This window comes from Bactrocera dorsalis, chromosome 3, assembly GCF_023373825.1.
Source record: "Bactrocera dorsalis isolate Fly_Bdor chromosome 3, ASM2337382v1, whole genome shotgun sequence".
Classification (NCBI taxonomy): domain Eukaryota; kingdom Metazoa; phylum Arthropoda; class Insecta; order Diptera; family Tephritidae; genus Bactrocera; species Bactrocera dorsalis.
Window position 1 is genome coordinate 84,521,740 of NC_064305.1, and position 26,922 is coordinate 84,548,661.

Sequence of the window (26,922 nt, forward strand, 5' to 3'; positions counted from 1 at the left end):
GATGATCATATTTTTTTTATAAGATATTAAATGTAAGATAAACCCTGCCATGGCAGATCATCGCATACCATTTTTACATTTTTATATGAAACTCGAACCAATCGATAATAAATTGAGGTTAGTGTAACATCGTTATAAAACCGTTACAGCGCTATTTGCAGTTTTCATTTATCTTTCAGCTTATTACCACATCAAGAGCATAAAAGCAAGCGTTTTGTATTTATTATTTATTGTTTATTGAATTCATTTGAGTATATATGTATGTGTAGTTGTATTTGTGTAATTTTCAATTATGTTTAACAATTCGATTATTTTATAAAACTTAATTTCAATTTTGTGCGAATTATAATTTCGAAAGTCTGTCGAAAACTCATAAAAACAGATGCATATAATAATACAGTTTTACAATCTCACAGTAATACTCTAAATTTGATGTCGATAAGCAATATATAGTATATAATTTATACTATTCAATATTGTTGTTGTTTAAAATTTAGTTGTTGTTGTTAAAAAGTTATTAATCAAGCTTTTGTTATTGTATGTTATGACTGCTTGATTTATATGTTTAGAATACCGTAATCTTAACAGTTAAATTGTAAAAAGCGAAATCTGGGAAAACCTTACAGATTTCTTAAAATCAATTTTTTTGCATTCAAAGCTCGTCGACAAAAAAATACTCAGTTGATTATTCATATTCATAAACTAGAGGACACTGTAGAGCTTCTCTACTTTGAACAGAATATCAATTGTGTGTTCGTTTCGCAATTGCTCTCCTCAACACTTATATGTATGTATGGTAGAGGTCTCTTTGGAAAGTTTATAAAGTTAACAGAGTAAATTTAATATAAAAGAGTATGTAAATATCCCATAAACATAGCAAAATCACTTGCTTTTCTAGTTATCTTTGATTATATCTTTGATTTATACCAGTCGCTTTATTTTATACCAATCGCTTTGATTTTTGCCATTCGCTTGTTCGATTCGCCACTTTCTTAAAATTGGCAATAAGTAAAAGAGTTTATAAAATTCACTTACAATTTGAATTTCAAAGGAAAAGCGAGTGTAGACTCTGAGAAAATATTTCAGGGAAGCGTCATGGATGTGAGAGGAAACACGTATGTTTACAGTTTTTTCAGGTTCGAAAGTTAAGCATTTATGTCTCTAAATGACAATACTAGAGGTTAGAATAAAGTCATATTACTTCAAGTATTTGGAATATAATGCAGTATGTTTTATAAAACGAATGGATTTGTGTCATATATATTGTGTTCATATTTTTGTCATTATTCCTGTCTACATGTAAACTTATATTTCCAATGGTCTCTACACACTTCAGCGCAGTGCGGATTAATGTCATGTTGTAATTTCAAGGCACATCTAATCATTAAAATTTTTTACAATAGCATATGAAGTTTGTATCTCTTTCGGAACTTTACTTTATTATATAATACGAGTATACTATATAGATTATATGTGGTAAAATGTGTTTGTACGCTGCTGAACCCAGCTCCGGTTTTATTCACTAGTCAAACAACAGATCATTTGTGTGGACCCTTACTCTCAGAACATGCCAAAAATCTTAATTCTATGAAAAGCACTTGAGTATCAACATCGTTTAATTTGTTATAAAAAATCGCGATTTTGTTTGCAACAACATTTGGCAATTAAAGTTCGTCTGTTTTAGTTGCAGCTAAAATAATTAAAATTTATTATTTTTCAATTTTTATTACAGTTTTGTTTTGACAGTGACAATTGAAAAGTCGTCGGCCTGGCACATAGATATTTGAGTAATTTTTTCAATTTGCTTTTTTCATAAAAAATTCTCGCAATATAAATTAGTTTTTTTTTAATAAATTCTTAATTAAATGCACTGGTAGTTTTCATAAAAGTTTTTAGCAAATCGTTGCGTTATATATAGATATAAATACATTCATATAAACATTTTAGCAGACATACATATATGTATATCTTATATTACATTAGTCATTACATAATCACAACAGTTTGTGCTTTAATAATATATTTTTTATTATACTACTTTTGAACGCCAACATATTCAATCGTATTTATATTATATTTAGCAACATGAGACACCTCCTATATAGTGTTTGCATACTTTTTAACAATTTCCACATTTACTTCAGTGTTGATAAGGACATATATTATATTCAGCTGAGGCACTAATGTAAGAGGCACTAAATGCGTTTGCGTACGTGTTAAGTTTGTATAGTGTGTATAGTACGCTTATAGCCGCATATAAACCGATATTTTTCGAATGAATGAAATAAATAGCCGACACAATGTGAATATTTTCCAAACACATTTTTGTTAAATACTTGCATGATATGCATTGTATATTTTATTTGTTTGTTTTTGAGGTTATGGAATTTAAAAAATGTAACTGAATTATTTTCATTATCTGTACTGCCATAACCTCAAAAGAATGCAAATAAAGTCTGCATTGCATATCATTTTTCGATTACTTCAATATTCATTGGTTTTCATTCAGTCGCACAGTGGTTACGCAAACGTTAAAATCTGGCTAAAATTACAGAAAATAAGAATTGTACAGCAATGTTAGCTTGGATACATTTGAAGCTCTGAATATTTTGCATTCTGAAGGTAATGCAAAAAAAATATTTTTATTTTTCGTGCTAAATTAGTTTTCAAGGTTTTCATTTCTCATTTAGGGCGACACACCTAGTGTGAAATTAAAAAAAAAAAACGATTTCTTCATAATTTCATAGCTTATACCTTTTACATATAGTATACTAAAATTTTAAATTCAATTCTAAAATAAATATTTTTGAGTTACAAGCTTCAAACTTTTAACGTCTCAGTTGAACAGCTCCATCAGTTCTTCTTTAAAAGCTTTTTTCTCAAAACTACATTTTTAAAAAATTTGTAAGAGTGATTACTCGGAGGCAAGATATGATCTTCGGTCACACAATCACAAAGAAATTTTTCTGCATGTTTCGTATATAGCTTTCCATACTGATCAGATAAAAAATCGAATCTTAAAAGGCCAAAAACATGTGAAATGCAACTTTTGTTTTGAAACATCGTCAATCCGTCAGTTTTTAATTTTTAAGTCATTGTGTAGTTGGTGGCCTTCTCTAGCTCTTTCATTCATCGCGTGTTACTCGAAAAATACTCGAAAGGTGTCCTGATTATCAATTTAAGTTAAAAAAATTTCCATCACTTACAGTTATTTTTGTCATTTTAGTAAATGAAGGTGGTTTGACTCTTACCCTTCCTGACCAGAACAAAAAACAAGTAACGTGTTAGGAAATTTTTACTATAATTTTCGGTTTAAGCAAGCCAAAAATAGCAAGAAACGGTCTCTAACATCAGAGTCGCTAAATGACTGGTGTAATTAAAATTATAGTTAATTAAATTTTATAATTAATTAAATTTAAATTAATTAAATTTAAAATAAATGTATTATAAACTCGAGTCTCGCCAACAAAAAGCTTCCTCAGAAAAATATTGTACGAAAATATTAAAAATACCAATACCAAATATGTACGATTCGAATAAAAAACTCAAATATATATATACAAAAAATTCTAAAAAAAATACGAACTAAAAATTGTTAAAAAAATTAAAAATTATTTCGAACTAAAAAAATTTAAAAAAAATACTTATGTCTACAAAAGTTTTTATAAAATCTGAAATTACTGAAAATAAAATACTCACTAAGATGGAAATTTTGTTCCCATAAAATTCAAATTCAAAAAAATTCAAAAGTAATTTTGAAATAAAAAGTTTAAAAATATATGTATAAAATTTGAAAATACTGAAAATTAAATACTCACTATGACGGATTTTTTTTTATCTCTTTCGAAATACTTTTTGCATAAAATAGCTGCCAATTTTTATTTTTTTATTTCATACACAATTTTTTTATAATACTTTATTAAATTTTACTTGCATAATTTTTATTATATTTATCTAAAATACTCTTTTGCGTTATTGGCGTCATAAATATATATTTTGTTAATTTTGTCTTGCATTCAAAACCATACTTTTCCAATTTTAATCAACCTGGTACCACTGTGCGCCTAAACGTGTGTTTGCTGCGAGTTCCGATCGTGCCAGATTTTATTAATTTCAAGCAGATTTTCAAATTCTCCATACAAAAAAGCTAATAAGAAAACTAATTCATACATTTGTACAATTTATTTATACATAAAGGTGTGAATTAAACACACAAGCATGCAATAATTCGTAAAAGTAAAATAAATTAGGAGAAATTTTGTTTCATACATATACTATATGTACATACATATGTATGAGTGCACATAATTTTTTTTTAATTTTTTAACGCTCAAAGCATGTTTTTGAGTTCACATTAATTTGACTTTTTAGGTTAAAATTAATTTCACTTTTATAGCGGTATAATTTGTTTTTGATAAATATTCGACTTCAACGACATTGGCAAAATACGAAAGGACTTTTTCGACTACCAAATATTATGTAATAAATTGTAACTGCAGCAACATTCGTTTTTCGCTTTATGCATTTCATAGCGATTTTTTGTGTAATTTTAATACAATATAGTAGTATTTTTAATATAAATAAAGAATTGACAAATTCATATTCACAGTTAGTTAGAGTGAAATATACAAGAACTTAAAAAGCGAAAAAAATGTTTTTCATTTAACTGCTTATATAGTAAGCAACTTAAATACATAAATAAATTATATAAATAATTAGGCTTATAAACTATTGTTCGTGTATTATTTTTGTGTGCTGTACAAAAAATTCGTAAACATATACTATACGTATATATATTTTTACTTTTTGGCTGCAAAATTTTTCAAAAAGAGTCGGTAAAATAAATATTACCAACTTAGCTGACATCGATTTCAAAATTATTCTTATATTATTGTTTAATAATAGCAGAGTAACAAGCAGCTACGTATAAACATTAACGCTGGGCAACACTGGGCGCTTCATCAGGTTAATAATAGGAGCGCCGGTGATCATTGCGTATGCTATTGCACAGGCAGCACGAGATCACGCTAACCAATAACTGCAAAGATATAAAAAAATTTAAATTTTATTATTTTGAATAGATGGCAACAACAACATTAGTACACATATATTTAAGTATGTTTGTATGTAAGAACCCACCTCCAAGGCAATCATCACACAAGCGATTACATTGAAGGCACGCAACAAGATCAGCCAGTAGTTCTCAAACATTATGCGACAGCCGGTGCCGATCAGATTTTCACTCTTCGTATTATCGCCATTCTTGAAGCATGTCATTGGCGGCATGCGATCGTTGACTATATAATCGTGTGGGCTGGCCCGACCGCAACAACCGAGCTGTCGAAAGAAAAAAAAAACGTAAATGTTTTAGTATATTAAAAATATTTATATATTGCATAAGTTTGTAAAAATGTTTGGGTACTGCACCATCAATCAGCCTTATCGGTAATTCCATGTCGTTAAACGAACATCGTAGATTACACACTCGGCGCGAACAAAGCATATGTGTTTTATATTTAGACGTAATTCCCTTGAAATCAATGTGGAGTAAACAACAAATGCGAAGTGGGAAGTGATAAAATCAGTTGATCAAATTTGAACCGGACTGACAGTGAAAAAAAATCAGGAAAGGCCCCTGAGATAATACAAGCATGCCAAGAATTAATCCAATTTTTTATGCGTTATTTAGGATGGACTGCAATGAATTTTGTTTTTTTTTCGGGTTCGACTCAGTTTTGGAACGCCATTCGCGAGATTGTTGCACAGTTTCGACATCATATTTATAAACTCTGTACTAGTCACCAGCAACAATGCATTTGATGAAAGTAGGGTCCATAGCTACATCGATTTCGCGACCTTTACGACGTTGTTTTTTAAAAAGATTCAACATTCAAGCATACATTGACATACATTATATCCAAAACATTAACCGAAATGTATTGAGTCGATCCAAAAGGGATGTTAAAATCCTCTGTTATCTCTTAGATGCCAACACGACAATTTTCAAGCACTTGAAGTTTTTTGATGCTATTATCATTAACAGAGTTGGATGGACTCCATACGACATGAGACAAGATGACTTCTCGACCTTCATTCCTTGGATACTTTAGTCCATGACAAAGTACTTCTGCAACATTTTCAATGATTCCGTAGCCGTGATGGATTTTTCACATACTTTTCGAGGAAGTTCCAACAAAATTTGAGAATGAGTTGAAACCTCAACCTCGCTAGTCTCAAGAATAAATACTTAACTAATAAACACTTACCCAAGTCTCATACAGAGACATCGCTCCAGGGCTGTTCAGTTCTTCTTCCCAAGCCACATCCAAATTATTCGCGAGATGTGATGCTGCCGTTTGTTCACCTTTCACCAAAAGGAAAGTGATTGCGATTTGGCAGATTAACAAAACCCATAGAAAAGTGATAAACTGCAAATATAATGGAATTAATAAATGCAATCATATATAGATACCATAGGCGTAGATGAAAATGAATGAATGACATTTGTTAATGGAAATATAAAAATGGATGAGGCGATAAATACATTTAGGCATTCCTGCGTACATACTGTAACTGTACAGCAAACGCTTTCCCGGGCCGCACCAACGAATCCCAGCAAGGATATCAGAATTGTGGTCACACCTAAACAAATATAGGCATAGGCGGCCAAAGAACCGACTTCATTGACTCTGTAGGAAGAGAGCACATAAACGCCGAACGCAATTAACACCAAGGCAAGGAGCTAAAAGTAAACGAAGAAAAATAGTTTGATTAAAGTACTGAGGATAAAAGCGTCTATCAAGTATATAAAAACTAACGGTATAAATAAAAAAACAATATTTAATAATAAGAATAGTCAATAAAAAATCTGCATCCATGCAAAAAATTTTCACATGAGAAATCCATTCAGGGATTTGACGTTGTCAGCAGAGGTACACCTACCATTAAATCAAATCTTTGCCATTATTAAAGATTTCGCTTGGTCTATAGCTTCTTATTCCAAATCGCTCAATAATATTCTTACACTCATAAAGAACTAGAAGAAGGATATGTCAAAATAAGTTCTTGATCGCTTAGCTGAGGACCCTACGCTCATCCAACGCATTTTTACTGGTAAGGGGACCTAGGTCTCGGAATATGAAATCGAAATGGTCCAACAACCGAACGAACGGCGCTCAAAAAACGAGCTGAAACCGAAAAAGCTGCGTCAAAGTCTGTCAAAGATCAAGGTGTTAGTCATCGTTTTCTTTGATTACCATGGCGTGGTTCTATGTGGTTCTCTATGTGTAGCAATTCATCGTAAACGACCACTGTTGTGTGCAGAAAAATCATGAATTTTTCACCAAAATAAGCGCTGTCACGTTTTAACACGATTTTTTGGCCTGAGACGAAACGATAATCATAGCCTCCTTATTCACTCTCCGTGACTATTTTATGTTTTCGTAACTGAAAATCCTCTTCGGAGAATGCTCAATAGACTCATGGAGACATTCGTTAAAGGCACAGAAGGCCATTCCAACAATAAAAGTTTATGGAAAATTTGAATGTTGTTTATTTCTCAGTTCGAATCAAATTTATATGTTATGACTTATAGTTTCAATTCATAGAGCATCGAGAGGTTTTGGAATAGATGAAACCTAACAACGTCTGTTATAATAATATATTCCTCAGTCATAAAAGTCAATCTTAGAAATTGTCTTATTCATCTTTGAAAACTATTTGATTCTAACAAGCAAACTCCAAGAAATATTAATTTCAAGAATTCTCGCGATCCAATTTCTTTCATTAAACACTTTGTGGACTCTAATAAGAGATTTCTTCTTCTTCTGGTCATATGGTAATTTTGATAACTTTTTCGAAGAAACACTAATTCAACTGCGGTATTACTGGAATTTATCACAACTTAATTGAAGATTCCGAACATCCACACTAGAATTCATGGAATTCCCCATATTTCAATTTGAATATTTTGCAGAAAATTTTAACGCACTAATTGATTGTTGATTGATGGAAGAAATTTTTTAAGAGTGAACTCATGCTCGTGATGCTCCCACTTATGTACATATGTATATATATTTCATCTTAAATGTATCTGTTTCGTTACGGTTTTTGATCATACTCTCAATTGTTGTCAGATTTAGAGCTTTAATGATGTCATGGCGCGAAATAAAAATTCATGTACATACATACATACATATGTATGTCTATTATAAAAGTAGTGCTCATCCTCTCCAACACAACATAGTGAAACAATTTCGATGTTGCAAATAGGCAGCTTGCTCTCAGATAAACTTTAATAAATGGATGATGTACAGATGTAAAGGGTGATTTTTTAAGAGCTTGATAACTTTTAAAAAAAAAAAAACGCATAAAATTTGCAAAATCTCATCGGTTCTTTATTTGAAACGTTAGATTGGTTCATGACATTTACTTTTTGAAGATAATTTCATTTAAATGTTGACCGCGGCTGCGTCTTAGGTGGTCCATTCGGAAAGTCCAATTTTGGGCAACTTTTTCGAGCATTTCGGCCGGAATAGCCCGAATTTCTTCGGAAATGTTGTCTTCCAAAGCTGGAATAGTTGCTGGCTTATTTCTGTAGACTTTAGACTTGACGTAGCCCCACAAAAAATAGTCTAAAGGCGTTAAATCGCATGATCTTGGTGGCCAACTTACGGGTCCATTTCTTGAGATGAATTGTTGTCCGAAGTTTTCCCTCAAAATGGCCATAGAATCGCGAGCTGTGTGGCATGTAGCGCCATCTTGTTGAAACCACATGTCAACCAAGTTCAGTTCTTCCATTTTTGGCAACAAAAAGTTTGTTAGCATCGAACGATAGCGATCGCCATTCACCGTAACGTTGCGTCCAACAGCATCTTTGAAAAAATACGGTCCAATGATTCCACCAGCGTACAAACCACACCAAACAGTGCATTTTTCGGGATGCATGGGCAGTTCTTGAACGGCTTCTGGTTGCTCTTCACCCCAAATGCGGCAATTTTGCTTATTTACGTAGCCATTCAACCAGAAATGAGCCTCATCGCTGAACAAAATTTGTCGATAATAACACATTTCGAACCGAACACTGATTTTGGTAATAAAATTCAATGATTTGCAAGCGTTGCTCGTTAGTAAGTCTATTCATGATGAAATGTCAAAGCATACTGAGCATCTTTCTCTTTGACACCATGTCTGAAATCCCACGTGATCTGTCAAATACTAATGCATGAAAATCCTAACCTCAAAAAAATCACCCGTTATAAGAATTAATTGAATCTTTAACACCTTGAGATCCCATTGAAATTAGTGAGTATTAACATAAATATTGACAGATGCTAGTATTTGTCCAAAAAGCACACATTCTGCTGATTCACGTTATAAGAATCCTCTATAAAATTATTGAAACTATTAGGAAAATATTTTTGCTTTTCAGTGGTATCAAGCACTCGAGCTCTTACCTAGAGAAGCATAAAAAAGTGAAAGAAAAAGTGCTCAAAAACTATCATATTAGCAAAAGAGAAATAGTAGAAGATCTAAGCATTTCTATAGACTACTGTAAGAGGCGTGTTGCCACAGGATGTTTACCAAAAATCATGATTTTTTTCCAAAATCAAAAAACATGCAAAAAAGTTAAGTATAATACCTTTCACAAATAATGAAGTTTCCATACAAGAATTTGATTTGGCTCAATCGCTCGGTATGGCAGCTACAATATATGCTATAGTGATCCGATCTGAACAATTTGTTCGAAGTTAGTATGCTTGGTTTGGAAAATAATTCATGCCAAATTTCCTGAAAACGTCTTGTCAATTTTGAATGCTCAATTTGACCAAAAGTTATGCAAATCGAACCAAAACTGTACCCCAAGTACCGAATATGCAGGTACCAGTGCCTACAATTGACTTTTTACCGAAAATATCGGTCAATTTGTGAGGTAGGTCCTGATAGTAGTATATCTGTGTATAATAAATAAATTGATTCGGGCCAACATTTCCCTTAGCCCCTATATATCTAATATAAAGATTTGCGAACTTTATTCCGCCTTTAATTCTTGCAAGTTGCCTGCTTATAAAATATTCGGTTATACCCGAACTTAGCTCTTCCCTACTTGTTAATTCAAAATTCGATTAATATGATAAATACATTTTGCAAAGAAAATTTAATCAAGTGGCAACACTGCATACGCATGCCACTACTGTTATTAATAAATACAACAATGAGAGGCAAAGACAACAATGAACACGCAAACCGAGGGCATTGGCTGCCAGTGCTAAGTGTGTCGGACGAGCTGGCAACATACATGCATATGGACTACATATACATATACGCTGAAACTATTTACATATTTACAAGCATTTTATGTATTCGCAGAAGTACGGTGTGCTGGTGGGCATAAGAAATATTTTAGTGGGTAAGACTTGTGTATGAGCTTCCTTTTAGCGGCGACTACCGTGGAAAACCATAGAAGAGGAGAAACGCTGAAATTGCCAAAGACGCATTTATTTATGATAATTTTTATATATACATACATATATAAATATATATGCAGCTTTGTATGTATGCCGTTTTGTGACTCAGCAGACTTTCTGTGCAAACTCACATAGATACTAACATACATATGTAGTTACATGCATACATACATATGTACACATCTATGTAAATATGCACAGGCGTTTATTATGTGGGGTGTCGTATATAAACAAGGACCACATGGAGGTGCTGGAAATACGCGTTCAGCAGACACTAGAGTGTAATTTGAAGCTGGCAGTTGTCGTCAGTGAAGGGTGGCGGGCTGTGAAAAGGCCAACACATGGCGACATTAAGTCGATTACTGCGGGTAACAAAGAGCTTGAAGGCAATAATATGCATGCGTGTGCTTTATTGACGCCCAAGGCAGTGGCTGACGAGATTTATGCCGCTCAAGGTCAACATTAAAGCGCTGTAAATATAGTAATAAAAGTACGAGGAACCATTATTCAAATGTTAACGCCGTTTTGTTTAATTTTCACTTGTGATACAATGTATTATTGTTGTGTGAGCAATTTCTTTTGGCACTTTACTGTTATCACATACATATGTAGTGGATGGGGCTCCTCTTTTCTTGCTTGAATATTAATTCCAATTTATTTCAATTTAGGCAGAGCTTAACTGTTTCAATTGAAGCACGAAATTTACACCCATTAACTTTTGGCGAAGAATATTAAAACTAATATTTTTGGGTTCGGGTATGGCTTTACCTAAAGTTCAAATTTTGCAGTTCTCACGGGTTGACCATTATTAAACATATTCCTTTGACTATACTTATACATAAGCACATAGTTATATTTTTAGTACATAGTACATTTTTCTCATGAAAGGGATTTGGCAACAGCAACTCTCAACTTTTCGAAGACCATCCGATTCAAAATGAGACACAAAAAATATAAATTTCTTAAAAGTCTTAGGTTAGATTAGGTTGTAGGGCTAACACTCACGTCAAAGGTAGCGATGGATCTCACTTAGACAACTGTGAATACCCGAAAGCTCCTAAAAATAAATCTCTCTTTCTTCATAACTCAACGAAACGTTTTGAGCTTACGACTAACATGCTAAGGCCCTAAATATTAATCCTAGCCACTTTCCTAGCTGCCTACCGAGAAAATCTGAAAAATGGCGGAGAAAGTGCTTAAATGATTCCACCTCGCCTTCCTCCATACAGCTTTTGCAAAAAGCGACCGACGAAATATTCAGTCGCACTCTGTGTGAGCCTATTGGACCAATCGAAACCTACAAATGAGGCGAGATTGACTTTGCTACGAGAAAGTATTTCAGAGGACTTTCGGTTCACTCTGGGCCACAAAGATCTCGCAGGCGCACTAATTTTCGTTGTTGACTAGCGATTTCCAAGCTCACAGAAGAACCACAGGCACAGGAAGACAACAAATATCAAGTCGTTTCGAATCGGTTGATATTGGGATCACACAACCGCATCAATTCTCGTTGATGACTAGCGTTTTGCCGAGCTCACGGGAGAACCATAGGCACAGGAAGACAACGGAACACCGACTCGCTTCGAATCGGTTGAAATTGGGATCTTAAATGCTCATTGTTGACTAGCCTTCGCCAAGCTCGCGGGAGTACCACAGACACAAGAAGACAACGAAATACTGACTCGCTTCGAATCGTTTGAAATTGGAATGAGCGTGGCCAAACTATCAAACTTGTCGCCATTGCAGTTTCTGGGCCCCCAAACAAATCTAATATGGAAAAAATAGTATCAAGATATTGCTAATGAGGCATGTACACCTTAACTAAGGCACAGTCAGCGAGCTCAAAGCCAATAAAGCTGCTCTGCTTCGACATTGCTACCTTAATGCCAGCTTGAGAGACACTACGGTGGTCTGATAGTCTTAAGCTAGAGTTGACGGAGAGAAAATAATGCACAATTTGGATACAAATTTTACAGTAGTGCTCACTTAATCCATTATGGGAAATTTGCGAACTTTCTGTCTTAGATTGGATCACGAATATTAGCTGCGAGTTTCAGTTCTTGGTATGACCGCCAATACAGTGTATTTTATCGAATATAATTCTGGCCATTCGCTTGGAATGTGGATAAGTTTACATTGCAATTATTCACAATCAACTGTATGATCTGCCACTTGAACCATATGTAAACTATGCATCATTAATTGCTTTATAAATAGAAATTATTCATCATATGCCAATTCATAGATAAAAATTATCAGCTCCAATTTCTACAAATGACATTTAACAAGGCATTAGGGTGGTTGTCGTATACCAAATAATGATAATTTTATACTCTAGAAGGAAACTTCTTCTCTTTTTTCTCCCCAAGAAGGTGTAACTTGTCGGAACCGCCGATATCGGGCCGCTATACGATACAGCTGCAATACAATCTTATCGATCGAACACAAGTTCTAACATGGGGGAAAAAATAAAATTGGACCCAAGCAATATTTACGTGGGACCGAATTTAAGCACCACCCTAATGGGTATTTAATACTATTATATAAGTACTATAATTTTCTCCATCTCAATAGCTATGCTCATATTGGTATTTTATATAGTATATGTTTGCTCTAGAGAATTTTTTAAGCAATTGAATATGTAGCTGTTAACATAAAAACTGTTATTTAGTTATAAAATTTAACTATCAGCTTTGAATTTACTTGATGCTTTACAAAAGGCGATAAATTACCGTTGTTATTCATTTCTGCCTTTTTCTCACAGTACCACTATAATTTAGTAGTCACGAACAAATACCCAAGAGAGCATGAGCGTTAACCGCTAAATTAATCTAAAAGTTTGCATGTGCCTAGATTAGACACAGAGGCGATGATTGTACACACAATGACTTACCATTCAATTAAACACTCCACTCAATCGCGAATTGATGTCAGCAGTGACGTCGCGTAGTTGACTTAAGTGAATAAGTGCGCGATAAAATGATGCGAGATAAAGGTGGTGACAACAAAAACAGCAAAAAAATAGCAAAAAGTTCAAGGAGCGATCTTTACATTTATAAGTGTGTTTTCGTGTAGTTACACTTGTGTGTGTCTGTTTATATGAAAACAAGCGCGATATGACATCAACTTCAATGCTGGATGCTATGAGCAATAAATATTGCTAATTTAAAGCTCAAAAGTAGCAAAATATTCACAAAGTTTTATAAATTACATATCATTAACTTAACTGCTCGCTTTGTTGTAAACGATGTAAGCGCACATTTCATAAATTTTAAGCATGTAATGTATGGTATTATATGAAAAACTCGTTATTTGTATTATTTGTGACTGAGATTCTAAAGCAACCGGCATTACATGCAATATAAATTAGCTATTTTTAATACAATAAAACGTGCCAATAACATCATCATATTCACTTAGCAATATGCATAATATATTACAGTGTAGACATACATATACCATTTGTATATCTATGCAGTTCATTACATACTTTGCAGCGAAGTCGACCAGTTATAGATTGCTCTACAACTAGCTTACCATAAACTGCAAACTCAACTGGTTAACAGACTACCTTCTTTACATACAAGCAATTAACAATTGTTACCTATTGATTTTTTACGAGAGATCATTCGTTCACATCAACCAATTTTGATTAAAACTATACCAGCTTAATAGCAGTTCAAAAGAGCTATCTAATACTTGACCCGAACTAACCAAAAAAATGTTTTTTTACGCCCTCAAAAGTGTTCGTGAGCCAATATAATCATATCAACCCTTAAGCTGAAAAGGTCTTTAGTGTCTTCAGCGAATTGTAACCCTCAGTCACTTTGTCAATAATCTCTTTTTTTCAAACACTACTCGATGTAATTTTTGCAAAAGACTCAGGACTTTTGGTATGAATTTAGCTTTGACCCGCTTCATAACCAAAACATTAACCTAAATGTGTTGGGTCGATCCGTAAGAGGTTTTGAGATCCTCTGCTATCTCTCTGATCCCAAAACGACAATTTTCAAGCACTTTTTTTTACTTTTTCCATGTTATCGTTATCGGACGGACTAATGGAGATCGAAGCTCACACGAATATTTATAAAGGAAGTACACATCTAGAAGAAAACTTTGTATCAATTGGGTCTGAGCACGCAGTTTACTGGTCCAGTCCGGGTCAAATTTGATCGGATGGTATAACTTTTTAGTTCAGATCGCTGTTCACTAGAACATTAAAAAAGAACGTAACAATTTGGAAAAAAACTTTTTGTCGATACGTTTGGAAGGCGCAGTTTAATTAACCGAGTCCGGGTCAAATTTGATCGGATGGTATAACTTTGTAGTTCAATATATATGACCAGATACAGCTGAAATTCGTATTTAGTTTCAGTTTTTTGAGTATTTGTTGATTCCTAACCTAACCATACAAGTTTTTTTTTTTGGTTCTCTGTCCAGTTAAGTTTTTTGACTACAATTCTGGTTGTGAATAGTTATTATCGCTAACTAGTTTATTGTTCTATTGGGCGATACATAGTATGAATGTATCAATTAGCGTTATTTGTGTTTTAATGACAATGAAATGAGTCAAAACAGTAATTGTTTTATTGTGACTAGACAAGCTCAAGTAAGGAAGGCTTAAGTCACGCACGCAAGCCATTTTTTTTAATGGAAGCACGATTTTGAAAAATGTTATGTCATAACTCTGTCATCAATGTCGGGAAATTTCCTATCATTTCATATTTATTTCTGGCTTTTCAGAACCATTTAGATTTATGTCAAAGATTAACTTCAAAAAGTAAAAACTAAAATATCTCATTTGTCTTCATGGAAGCTGTTTATTTATTATGAGCGATTTTCATTACGCCAAATTTAGTAAAAGTTGAGGTCAAATCAATGAAAAGTGTCGTTATTTTGGTTTTATAGTTATTTATATCAACACTTTTTGACACTTTGACTTATTATTGCCAACCTAGCGAAAAAATTTCGAATTTGTTCTTGAAAAGTCAACGCAATTCAAATTGACAGCTTGTTGGCATTCAAATCTTTTTTTCGAGGTAGTGACAACAGATGTCATCGAAAATGTACTAATGATGATTAAATTCGTTTTGAAATATCTGAAAATTAAGTTTCTAAAAGTTAGTTTTAATAGTTAGTTATTTTCTCATAATATCACCCATTCTATGTTCCAAAAATACGCGAACATTTTAGCAACAATTTTTCGATTCTTCGAAAATTGGCGAAATGTACTCGTACATACATATATATGTATGTATGTATTCATACTATTTAATAAGTAATCCAAAATAAAAGCTTACAGAATCAATTTAATGCTTATAATTTTTAAAACCTATACGAAATTCTAGCGAAATTCTTATCATAAAAAATACACAGATAAAAAGTAGAAGTGGTTCATGTTAATCATACGAAAAAAGCAATACTGAAATTTGTTCGAATGGGAAAATACTATCCAAAAATTATAAGTTTATTCCGCGAAACAATAACGGAAGCACAATTCACAAATTGAAGTTTATTGCGAAAGGCCACGCCACGAAACCACAAAAATTTCTGCGCGCTAACATTCCACCAATGACTATGTACGCTGAAACCACGACACCAACGAAAATGTGTTAAAATTACTCAGCATAAACAACGTAAAAAAATTCTATAAATATTCAAAAATAATATTCATATTGAAAATATTTAAAAATACTATTAATACTTACAAAAAATAAGTGTGCCTAAATCTCGGCAACTATTAAACGTTGGAGCTTTCATTGCTTTTTAGGAGTGTGAAGCTTTCTTGCAAAGTCGAAAGCTTCGTGCGAATTTCTACTCAAATATTTGTGTTTCATCAACATTTATTTTCCACAGTGCCTTCCAAAAGTAGCTTTCTATCATATTCTGCACATGTATAAAGGTTTATAGTGGCACTGAATGCATCAAAATATTTCAAGCATTCCACTGCTGGAGAAACCTGCCATTGAGTTATTTACTGACTGAATTGAACGAACGTGAAAATAAGATACATATGTACGAGTATATGCAGACATAAGTGTATATGGTGGTTACCAAAATTAGGGGAGCTGATTTTTTGGCGCTGCAAAGAAGTCATCGTCATCGGGCAAATCACAAACTGCCAATAAACAATGGGTGTATAAACAGTATGTTAGATACCTATATACTACTGGTAAAAAAATAGTAAGACTTTTTAATTTAAATTTTGCTCGATAATATTTTTAAAGGTTGGTATAACTGTCAGTGACAGCTCTGCCAAATGTCACGTCAAAATAATATGTAGTCTTTACTACACGTTTATCTTTCTGAAGTACATAAAGTGAATTCGGCGATCGTTGTGATAAGTGAAATTATTCAACAAATTAGTTCCATTAATTGTGGAATATAATTTCTGAAACGAAATTTCCGAAACGTCTAGGATGTTTGAAAAGGCCTTCAATGATAATTTTGAGTCGTGATCAAGTGTTTACGCACCACGTTCAGGACGGCCATCAACATCAACTGATGACCTCAAAAAATAAGGACACTGGTGCTTGAGAATCAACGATTACCAGTCAAAGATTTTACTAGCATCGTTAGAATATCGGAAGGATCAGTGAAAACCATTTTGAAAGATCATTTGAGCCTAAGAAAAATGAAAGCACCAAAGCACCAAAATCACTAAATTTTTTAGAAAAACAGCGCCGAGTTAAGGTCAGTGAAACAATCATTTTCGATTACCAGGCTGTCATGAAACGTGTTATTACTCGCGATGAGTCTTGTATCTATGCTTACGTCCCGAAAGAGGCGATCGACTGAATATCGTGTGAAAGACGAGACGACGAAGCCGAAAAACCACGTCAAAAATCAAGGTTATGATGACAGTTTTCTTCGATTATCGAGACGTGGTTAACAAGGAATACTATTTGAGTGGTATGCGTCGTTTGCTCCAAGCTATTCTTAAAATTAGACCAGAATTATGCGCACATTGAAGGCTACTCCGGCTTTGAGGATTGGAAAAAACGTTGGCAAAAGTGTATTAGGGACAAGGGAGATTTCTTTGAGGAGGACGACATAGATTTTAAAGAATAAATTGAGAATTTTAAAATTATGAAAAAAAGTTTTACCATTTTCTGCTCATAGTACAGTGAAATTCGATCACATTTGATGCGTTAAGAAATAATGAGTTTCTAGTGTTCGAAAATTAAGAGACTCGTAAATAATAGTGCATTCAGCTAAATGAATATGAACTGAAAGGTATGACACATATTATTTTTTTATTATGCCTCATTTCAACTTTGACTCATGTTCACCTGACTGGTTAGCGTATTTCCAATATACGACAACAAAGTAAACAACCAAAAATCAAATTTTCCATTTTAGATTGCTTTTCTGTTTTCAATCAACGGAAGACAACAGCTCAACCCATTCTGGTGAACAATATAAGCTTACAGTCAGTTTTTTCGCTAGAAATTCAAATTTTGGATACGCGAAACGTCAACTTTTTATCTGCTGCTCTTCGAGGTGTTTGCAAATGGCAACAAAAAGCGTAGGTGTTGTATGGTTTAACGATGATTCGACGAAATATGCTGCTTGCGCATGCTGTCACAATAGCTTTCGTTGTTTATTTGATAAGATAAAGCTGTTTGTTGTTTCTTAGAAAATACAAATCGTTGTATACGATAATTTATTGCGATTTATAAAGATCAGTAATACCTTTTTTAATTTATTTTTATTTTTTGTTTGCTTTTTTTTTGCGTTTTAGCACCTCTTTGGGTGTCTCTGTGGCATCATAATAACAGGTGCGAATAAATGCTCTGATTCATAAATTATTTTTTAATTCAGCAATTTTATACAAATTATTGCTTTATAGGAATATCTGAACTAATTTCTGTATCAATTGATTGCTTCCCCTCAACCACCACCTTTAGCTAATAAGCTAGTGGCAAAAGAATGCTAAAATAACAAAAAACAGCGAAAATCAATTAATTAAAGGAATCCGCATCACACCTGTTGCGTTTTGTTTCTTCGATGAAAATATTGCCTCATTATATAGCAGCATTCTAAGGTAGAAAGCACTTGCGTCATTTGCATTGTTGTTGCCAAAGCGCTACTTCTGCTTTGAGTTTCGATTTTTGCAGTTATTTGCTTCCTGGCAAGATTTTCCCAAAACGTCTAACTAGGCATTCAGTAAGTACAGTTATATATTTTTCTTCCAAGTTTAGGTTAAACCTTGGTAACAGCTGACTCATATGGAAACTTTCAAGAAGTTTATCGGAAAACCGCGTTCCCGTCCTGCATAATCGTGTCAATGAGTGGAATGTATGCAGAATCCCTGTAGAAGTCTTCATAGTTTTTGAGATGTGTGATTGTTTCGATAATTTTGACGACCACATGTTCTGGGTTTTTTTTTTTATTCAACATCTAATTTTTCAGCCAATTTACCAGTGTAGATGGAAGTTAGGTTCTTTTTGGATTTTTTGAATATTATTAATTATGGCTTCTGACCACAACGGACTCTGTAAATGCTGGTTTATAGAATTTTGTCATATTACGTAATAATATTAAAAATTTTAATACCAAAAAACTCGGCTTAAAACCACTGTAAACAAAAAATTTGGGAATAGCGGGGAAAAACATACTTTGATTTGGGTTTTTGGTCTCACTCAGCATTTTTGGATATTTTTGTTGTTGTGAAGAATATTTTAAAAAAGCATATACATACGTATACACGCAAGAGTCAATACAAAAACAAACTTTGCTTTATTTTTGGGTTATAAAAATTGATATACAATGTTTACGGCTATCGAAATCTGATTTCTGCGAATTTGAAACCTTTTTGGTACAACCGTCCATACTGACATATACATGTATATGAATGTATAAATGTACATACACATATGTACGTTATTCTATGCTCCAAGCATAAAAAGCCGAAAAGAAAACAATGTCAACTGCAAGCTACATACTTACATATGTAGATATTGTACATACATATATGGTTAAATTCAAATTTCGTTCCGGCAAATAAGACTATGTGAGTGTATCAAATAACGGTCGTTTTAATTTTTCACATACATACATACATACATACATATTTAAATACAATTTAAAGCCGCTCATAATTTGAAACCTCTCAATTAATGCATTGAAAACTGAGAACCATTTTCACACGAGCTTATATACATACATACATATGTGTATACTTATAGCTAATTTCACTGACCTTCATTTCAATTGGAAAAATTAACAACGAAATTAATTAATTTCGCCCATAAATTTCTGCATATTTTTGCAAAACGATGAAGAATTCTCTTCCAAATATTATTTTATGGAATATGGCGAGGCTAATTGCAAACAAAGTATTTCAGTTTCCCGCCACATGGTTTCTGTACTTAAATGGGCACATTTATATGTATGTATATACATGTACATTTGCATATGTATCTATATAATATGTATGTATACGTATAAGTATGAAAATATCTCCATATATACATATACATATGTACATACATATATGAACGTGTCTGAAGAGTAAATAAATAAAAAATCTGCGAATTTTACTTACACACTTATTATACATACAGACAAACATATGTATGTTTAGACACATTTATTGCAAAGCAATAACCTAAATAATTTACGATCAATTAATTATAGATAGAAAACGCATGTTTCATAGTTTACACTTAGGCTGAGTAAGTGTATCTGAGTGTATGTATGGAGAAGTGTGTGTTTCAATGAAACTGTAAACTCAAAAATAGTAAAATGTTAATGGGCCTGAGTAAAATCACTATATGCGCATATGTATGTAAACGAGTATACGTATGTACATATACACCATCCGATCAAAATTGAATCGGACTCAAAAGCAGCCTATTTTGTAGGCGATAATAATGGTTTGCATTAATTTATTTGAAAATTTTGAATTTATTTTTGTCAAACCGATTCAAATTTGATCAAATGTTATATATATATACATATGTATATATGTATGTACATATATACACACATGTGTGATGTATAAACAATGTGAAACCGGCATAAAAATTGTTAATGCAGAATTAAAAATTAGAAACTTTTTACTATACCAACCACACGCTTTCCACCAAAAAATAGAAACATTTTGTGCTCACATACAAACATACAGGTGGAGGATATTATACGTACATACATATATTTTCGAATTGTGCTCCGATTTTCTTTTTTGTTGGGCACAACTATTTCTATAAATAATAGAAAACATGCAAGTGCGCCGGCTCATAAACAGTGCTGCCAGAGGTAAGCAAAGTTGCATGTGAAAAAAAAACGTATTAAATTAAATAAAAATAAATATAAATAAAATAAAGAAAAATTAATCCCACAATCCGAATTAAAAAATACAAAAAAAATCCGATACGTGGAGAGAAAATTATATTAAAATTTCATTTCATTCATAAAAAACAAATTTAATCCCAAAGACCGAATTAAAAAAAAATGCGATCAGTGAGAATTTTTTTATATTTAAGAATTAAAAATAAATTTTAATACGATTTTTGGGCTTAAATTTTATATTTAAATAATTCAAATAATTTAAATAATTCAAAAAATTTAATTTTTATTTTTTGAAAATTAAAAAAAATTAGTTAAAACTTTTTTTTATTAAAAAAGTTTTTTTTTACAAGGATGCGGTTATTTATTAAAAATGTAAACATTAAATTTTTAATTTTGAAATTAAAATTTAATAAAAAATTAATAAAATTTAATTCTTAGTCTCAGAATTGTTCGCAGGCGCAAAAAATGCAAATTCAAAAATTTTAGTTTTTATTTTTTATTTTAAAGCAGGTATTATTTTATGAAATTTTTAAATAGTTTTTTTTTTATATTATATATAGTACTTTCACATAACGGATGTTTATAACAAAACAATATGTTATAGATAATAAGCTGGGGTTATACATAACAAAACATTCAGAATGACGTAACGAACAGATGTATCTAATAAACTACAATTTTTATATGTTAGTGTGAGGTTAAAAAAACATCGGCCCGCCCACTCCTCGTGATAAAAAAGTTCTTAAAAACTTTGATAGGCATCAGCAGGGAAATTTTACTACGGGTGTGGCACAATTAGAGCTGAAATTTTTTATACTCAACCAATTTATATAAATGTGGCACGAAAAACTCGCAGAACATCCCTCTAAAGCAAATTTAGAATGGACAAAATCAGGTCGCAAGTACACCTATTGTACTAGAATTCAATTACAGATTCCGTCTCTTCGCCCAACATTATCTCTTATAAATACTATATAGATTAGATGAAACTTTTCAGTCGTTTACAGCAGGTCTAAATAAAACTTAATGCGCAGTTAAGCATAGGAGGATATTTAAGACCCCAAATCGATACTATAATTTCGCCGTTTAATTACAGTAAAAATTTTCATACAACTCTAATAATCTTCTTCCAACAATTTGCGAGAGAGTCGAATGTCCGACCTGTGTTTTGGTGCTTCCTTACTTCTTTACAAAACATAAATATATACAAACTGAAATAGAAACGTTCATAAATCAATTTGTAGAATTCATGCATCCATTTGTATGTTTCAATATTACCCCAGTGTTGATTAGTAACTCAACCAAATTATTTTTATACCTTTTGGTTATTAGCGCGTGAGCAACAAATGGCTCTATATACTCTAGGCGAAAATAAATTTTAATCGCGACAGGCAAACATATGTTTTCTTTATTTGCATAGCCACTTGCTTGATATATTATCATACGCGCATATACACCGGTATATACACATATATATTTATATTTATTGCCAAAAGCAGATGCCTTATGACAGTCAGCCAGAAATTGAAATTTAGCAATGTGTAGTATTTATTTCTTTTATTGTTATTGCTTTTAAGTGTGAAAAGAAGCGGATTTATAATAATTTTTCCATTTTTTTTTAAATAAATTGGAATATATTCATACATACATATATGCAAAACAGCGTATCATCAAAAAAATAATAAGCAATATATAACCAGATATCAGATATAATAACCAATGTATAACCAGTTTTATAACCAAAACTCAAATTTTGTTTCTATTATATCGTTTGTCCTTCGCCTGTGAACTTATGAAAAGTGATGTTATGTTATTTTGCATTTTAGATGACGATATACACATGTACATATGTAAATATGTATAAGTATGTAGTTCTATAGATACTATAAAAAATTTAAAAATGCTGGTAAACAAGTATTTTGCTTGATTGTTTGCTCACATGATTGCTTTCGCTTTTAATAAATTAAATTTGACGTAGAACCGTTAACCCTTAAAGGATTATGTGGACAATAAAATGCTGTGCATAAATGTAGGAATATATAAATCTCATTCTCCAAATAAGTCGAATGCTTTAAAGAATATAAATTCTCGCTTATGATTTGAATTTTAAAGCTTGTATTAAAAATAATAATATTAAAATCTGGTTTAAAGCACACTGCGGGTTAAATTTGACCTTGACAAGTACAGACTGCGCTTGGGCAGTGACTCCAAATGATGATTTAAATGATATTTATCCAAACAGATCTTAAATTGTGTGATTGTTTGTGTTTTTTATTGCCGAATTTACGTTTGTTTTGCTAAATAAAACTCATACACATAAAAAAATATACGAAATTCATTCAAAAGCCTCAAAAAGCAATAAACGAGTATTGCGGTGTGAGTTCCGACATGAAAAATATGTTTATTAAAATGTGCCGTCTCTCAAATAATTAATATTGTATATACAGTTCAACGAACAAACAGAATTATGCATAAAAAAAGCTGTGCCCATTCTTTTACTACTAAAATTAGAAGAAAGAGTGATAGAAGCAAGATTGCGACATTGTGACGCAATGATTTTAAGAATGAGAAGAGACTGCGTAGAGAAACTGTCAAGTGGCCTTTATATTATAAACAAAATTTAATTATTAATTTCATTACGTCAACGTTTGTATTTTGTTGCTACATTTTTGGTTACAGCTGTCACAGCCTAAAACGATCTTTATCATTTTTGAAGCAGTACATGAGAGCACTATTGACATAGTAAATTTGCCGCTGGTTCGCTCTTACGCTCTCTACAAGAACTTAACAATGTTAAACCGAAAAATTTGTTGATAAAAAATAATATAATTTTGTTTCATTAGTTTACTTTTGAAAAGTTCGGGATCTGAACCCAAATTGGGAATAGAACCACATAAAAACATATTTTCCTAGGAGTTAGTCAAATGAAGGGTATTGAAACACCCAAAACGCTAAGTTATTCGATGTTTATATTCAAACTGAACGATCGGAATCAAATGCTTTGATGTAAAACTTTTTTCATTTGACGAAATGTCTTCATAAATTAGGATGGGTCATTGTCAAAGGTTTCAGTACGATCTCTAAAGACATTGTTCAGATCGAGTCTCTATGGCATATACGTATGTATGTAGCTGCCTTACAAACTGACCGCTCAAAGTTTTTGTAAGAAATATGTTGTATTTGTGAATAACATTATTATTTGTTGATTTTTTATCTCTTCTTCTTTTATATTGAATAATATCTCTTAAACTACAAACATTAGTTTTTCACAAAAATTTCATTTCACTTACCGAACATACGAAGCCAAATACGATTGTAAATTTTTTAATCGTTGACGTTGATGTCATTGTGTTTTCGTTTTTATAATTTTCTTGTTTTTAGTTTGTAATTATTATCCGGATATTCCTACTTTTAAAGAAACTTGTAATTAAATTTTGAGTTAGTTATTGTTTGATATTTTGTAGACACATTTATTATACTACAGTGCGTTGCTTAAGTTATAGTACTGTATAATTTTTTTGTGGTTTTGTCACAATAGCTGGCCCTGTCATAGATATGACAGACTTTAGTTGGTTATTTTAGTTGGTTAATAACAGCATTACTTCATTATGTTCAATATTATGTAATACCACAACTTAGGCAATATAATACGGACTGCATAACACAGTCAAACCCGATAAATAGTTAGCATTATGTATATTCTCTCTTTAAAATACTATTTACTGGCATGAATATCACGTTCAACCGGGATCAATACTGATTTTGTAAAGCTTGAAGAGAGTCTGGTTTGTTTCTAAGATCAATGACTTCAAATAATCTAACTAGAAGTAGTCCAATGGTGTTAGATAACAACCTCTTGGAGGCCATTCCATGTGCCACTTTCTTGAAATAATCAAATGTCCAAAATTTTCTCGCAATAGTTCGTTAATAATTCGTTCCACACAGCATCCCCGCCGTAGTACCGTCTTATTGGAACCAGATGTTTTTAAGATCAACTTTATGCAATTGCGGTCATAAAAAGTTGGTTATCATCAATCTATATCACTGCATTGACAGTATCGGTGTCACCAGCTTTGTTTCGAAAGAAGTACGGATCGATAATTTCACCAGACCCAAAACCACATCCAACTTTCAATTCAGGTGAATGTAACGATTGTTCAACCGACACTTAGAAATCATAGCACCTCTATTGGAAAACCCGTTTTAATAACATAGAGCTCAAGAATGATAAATATAGGGAATAGGTCAAGTTTTTATCGTTACTTTCTCCGGTTTAACAAAAAATGATCCGGTGACGTATAAACTTTTTTGTTTACAATTTAAAGGCCATTTGTAAATTTTTCTATGTTGCGTTTTCTACTTCTAGTTTTAGACGATATAAAGGTGAAATCTTGTTTCTATTGTTTTGAAGGAGCTGACGTGATCTCGATCAATCGAATATGATACATCGCTCCAATAGCGTGAATAATAGAGGTGCTTTCTGTGCAGAGAGAGAAATTTATGGCAACCCCAGGTTATTGGTTCCCTGAGGACTCGACTTGCCAGTGTTCTACACCTGGGACGTAGAATTCTCAACGAGGGAAACTCGACGCACGTACCAAAGTATCGCTTTTCGCGGATTACATCCGAGTAAATGACATTGACCTTGTTGCCAGTAGAGTGCCCGACGTGTCAGAAGAACTCTTCACGTCAGGCGGTGCAATCAATGCCCGGCATTTCAATATCCAGGTGACTCGAACATCTCACGCCTCTGACATGCCTTAGAGGTAACTTAGTGGTTCAATTGAGAACCAGAAGAAGAGCCCACCCTCACATGGGTCATCTGCTGGAAATGAACGCGAAAATGGCAGCTGATTTGCCTTATATGCACAAATTTTGTAGAACACTCAAACAATTTCAAATTATGAATGCTCACTGCTTTTTCACTACTTATTACATATACACACTCTCTCCCTCACACAACTTCGAAAAAGTTGAGAGCACAGAAAGCGGACAATTATGCTGAAATTTATTGAGGTAGTTGTTGTTGGTGTTAGTTCCAAATTTCAGGTAAACACTCTTTGCGGCATTCCATATATAATACATAGATACATACGTACATATGTACCTACATATATATGTATGTACACATTCAAACCGTGTTTGACTTTGTTTGGTGTCTTCTTCTTTACTACACGCTATCTAACACTGCCACCAATAACAAAAACAAGTATGTATTTATTATTTTTTCTTTTAACTAATTGGTAAACAAGTCATGCCGCTTCAACAACAAGTCACTGCTTTTTAGTATTTTTATAAATTCTGTGTATACGCTAGAATTTTATTTAGCTTAGCATATTAATTATATTTATTGTTCAAGTATTAATTATATACATATGTGGATTTGTATTTGAAAGTGTAATATTTCAACTTTTTTCTACAACTGCAAATTATAAGTAAGGCGAGAAAGTTGTGTTTTAGCCAATGTTTATGGCATCTAGATACGGTAGTGCACTATTTCCAGTTATGTATATAGATCAGCAAGGTTTACTCTTCACTTTTGATTTATCTCATTATTTTAGGTAAGTCAATTTTGATTTAAAACATTTGAGTTATCTTATGCGTAAGGATAATTTTTTTCATACTTTTTAAATAAAATAAGGCCGCGTGCAGAAAATACTTTAATGCTTTACCGCTTAAATTTAACCGCAAACTAAAAAATGTTGCGCTAAATTTTTGCTTTTCACCTAAAGACAATTGAGAGAGCGCAAAATGCAGCGTTGCCATTGTACGGCAATGATGAGTGTAGTTAGTATTATGATACATTTTTGAAGATGTGTTTTGAAATATTGGTTTTTATGCTACCAAATTTTTGTAGATAAAGGTAAGCTATCAAAAAGTAATTTCGATTAAGGGGGAGTAGGGTCAATTCTGGTACAAGAAGGACCCATTTTTAGAATTTTTTTGTATAAAAGGGCTAAAATTTTTTTTTTAAGTAAATGGTGTATTATAGTGAGACATTTGAGATATATTTTACTGAATTTTCGTGGAAAATAATTAAAATACAACAATGGCAGCAACTACGTGGACCATCTTGGAAAGAATTTGAATTCGGTGCTGGATCATATGATATCTATGATATTAAATTACATCGATAGATAATCGTTTTGTACGGGTAACG

The 26,922-nt window shown here is 32.4% G+C and overlaps 1 protein-coding gene across 4 annotated transcripts; it reads right to left on the reverse strand.

Annotated features, from left to right (window-relative positions):
• Nucleotides 1-1,226: 1,226 nt before the first annotated feature.
• LOC115066273 (uncharacterized) lies at nucleotides 1,227-26,517 on the reverse strand. 4 transcript variants are annotated; one of them, XM_049451080.1, is made up of 6 exons: nucleotides 26,387-26,517; nucleotides 24,053-24,167; nucleotides 6,545-6,742; nucleotides 6,267-6,428; nucleotides 5,140-5,337; nucleotides 1,227-5,038 (listed from the first exon to the last, which is right to left on the reverse strand). In XM_049451080.1, the coding sequence occupies exons 2-6, from the start codon at nucleotides 24,107-24,109 to the stop codon at nucleotides 4,967-4,969; spliced, it is 687 nt and encodes a 228-aa protein (XP_049307037.1). In that variant the 5' UTR covers nucleotides 24,110-24,167; nucleotides 26,387-26,517; the 3' UTR covers nucleotides 1,227-4,966. The 4 variants fall into 4 exon arrangements, with proteins under 4 accessions (XP_049307037.1, XP_049307038.1, XP_049307039.1 ...); XM_049451081.1 differs by having other exon boundaries at nucleotides 24,053-24,182; nucleotides 26,387-26,455; XM_049451082.1 differs by having other exon boundaries at nucleotides 24,053-24,170; nucleotides 26,387-26,409.
• Nucleotides 26,518-26,922: the final 405 nt, after the last annotated feature.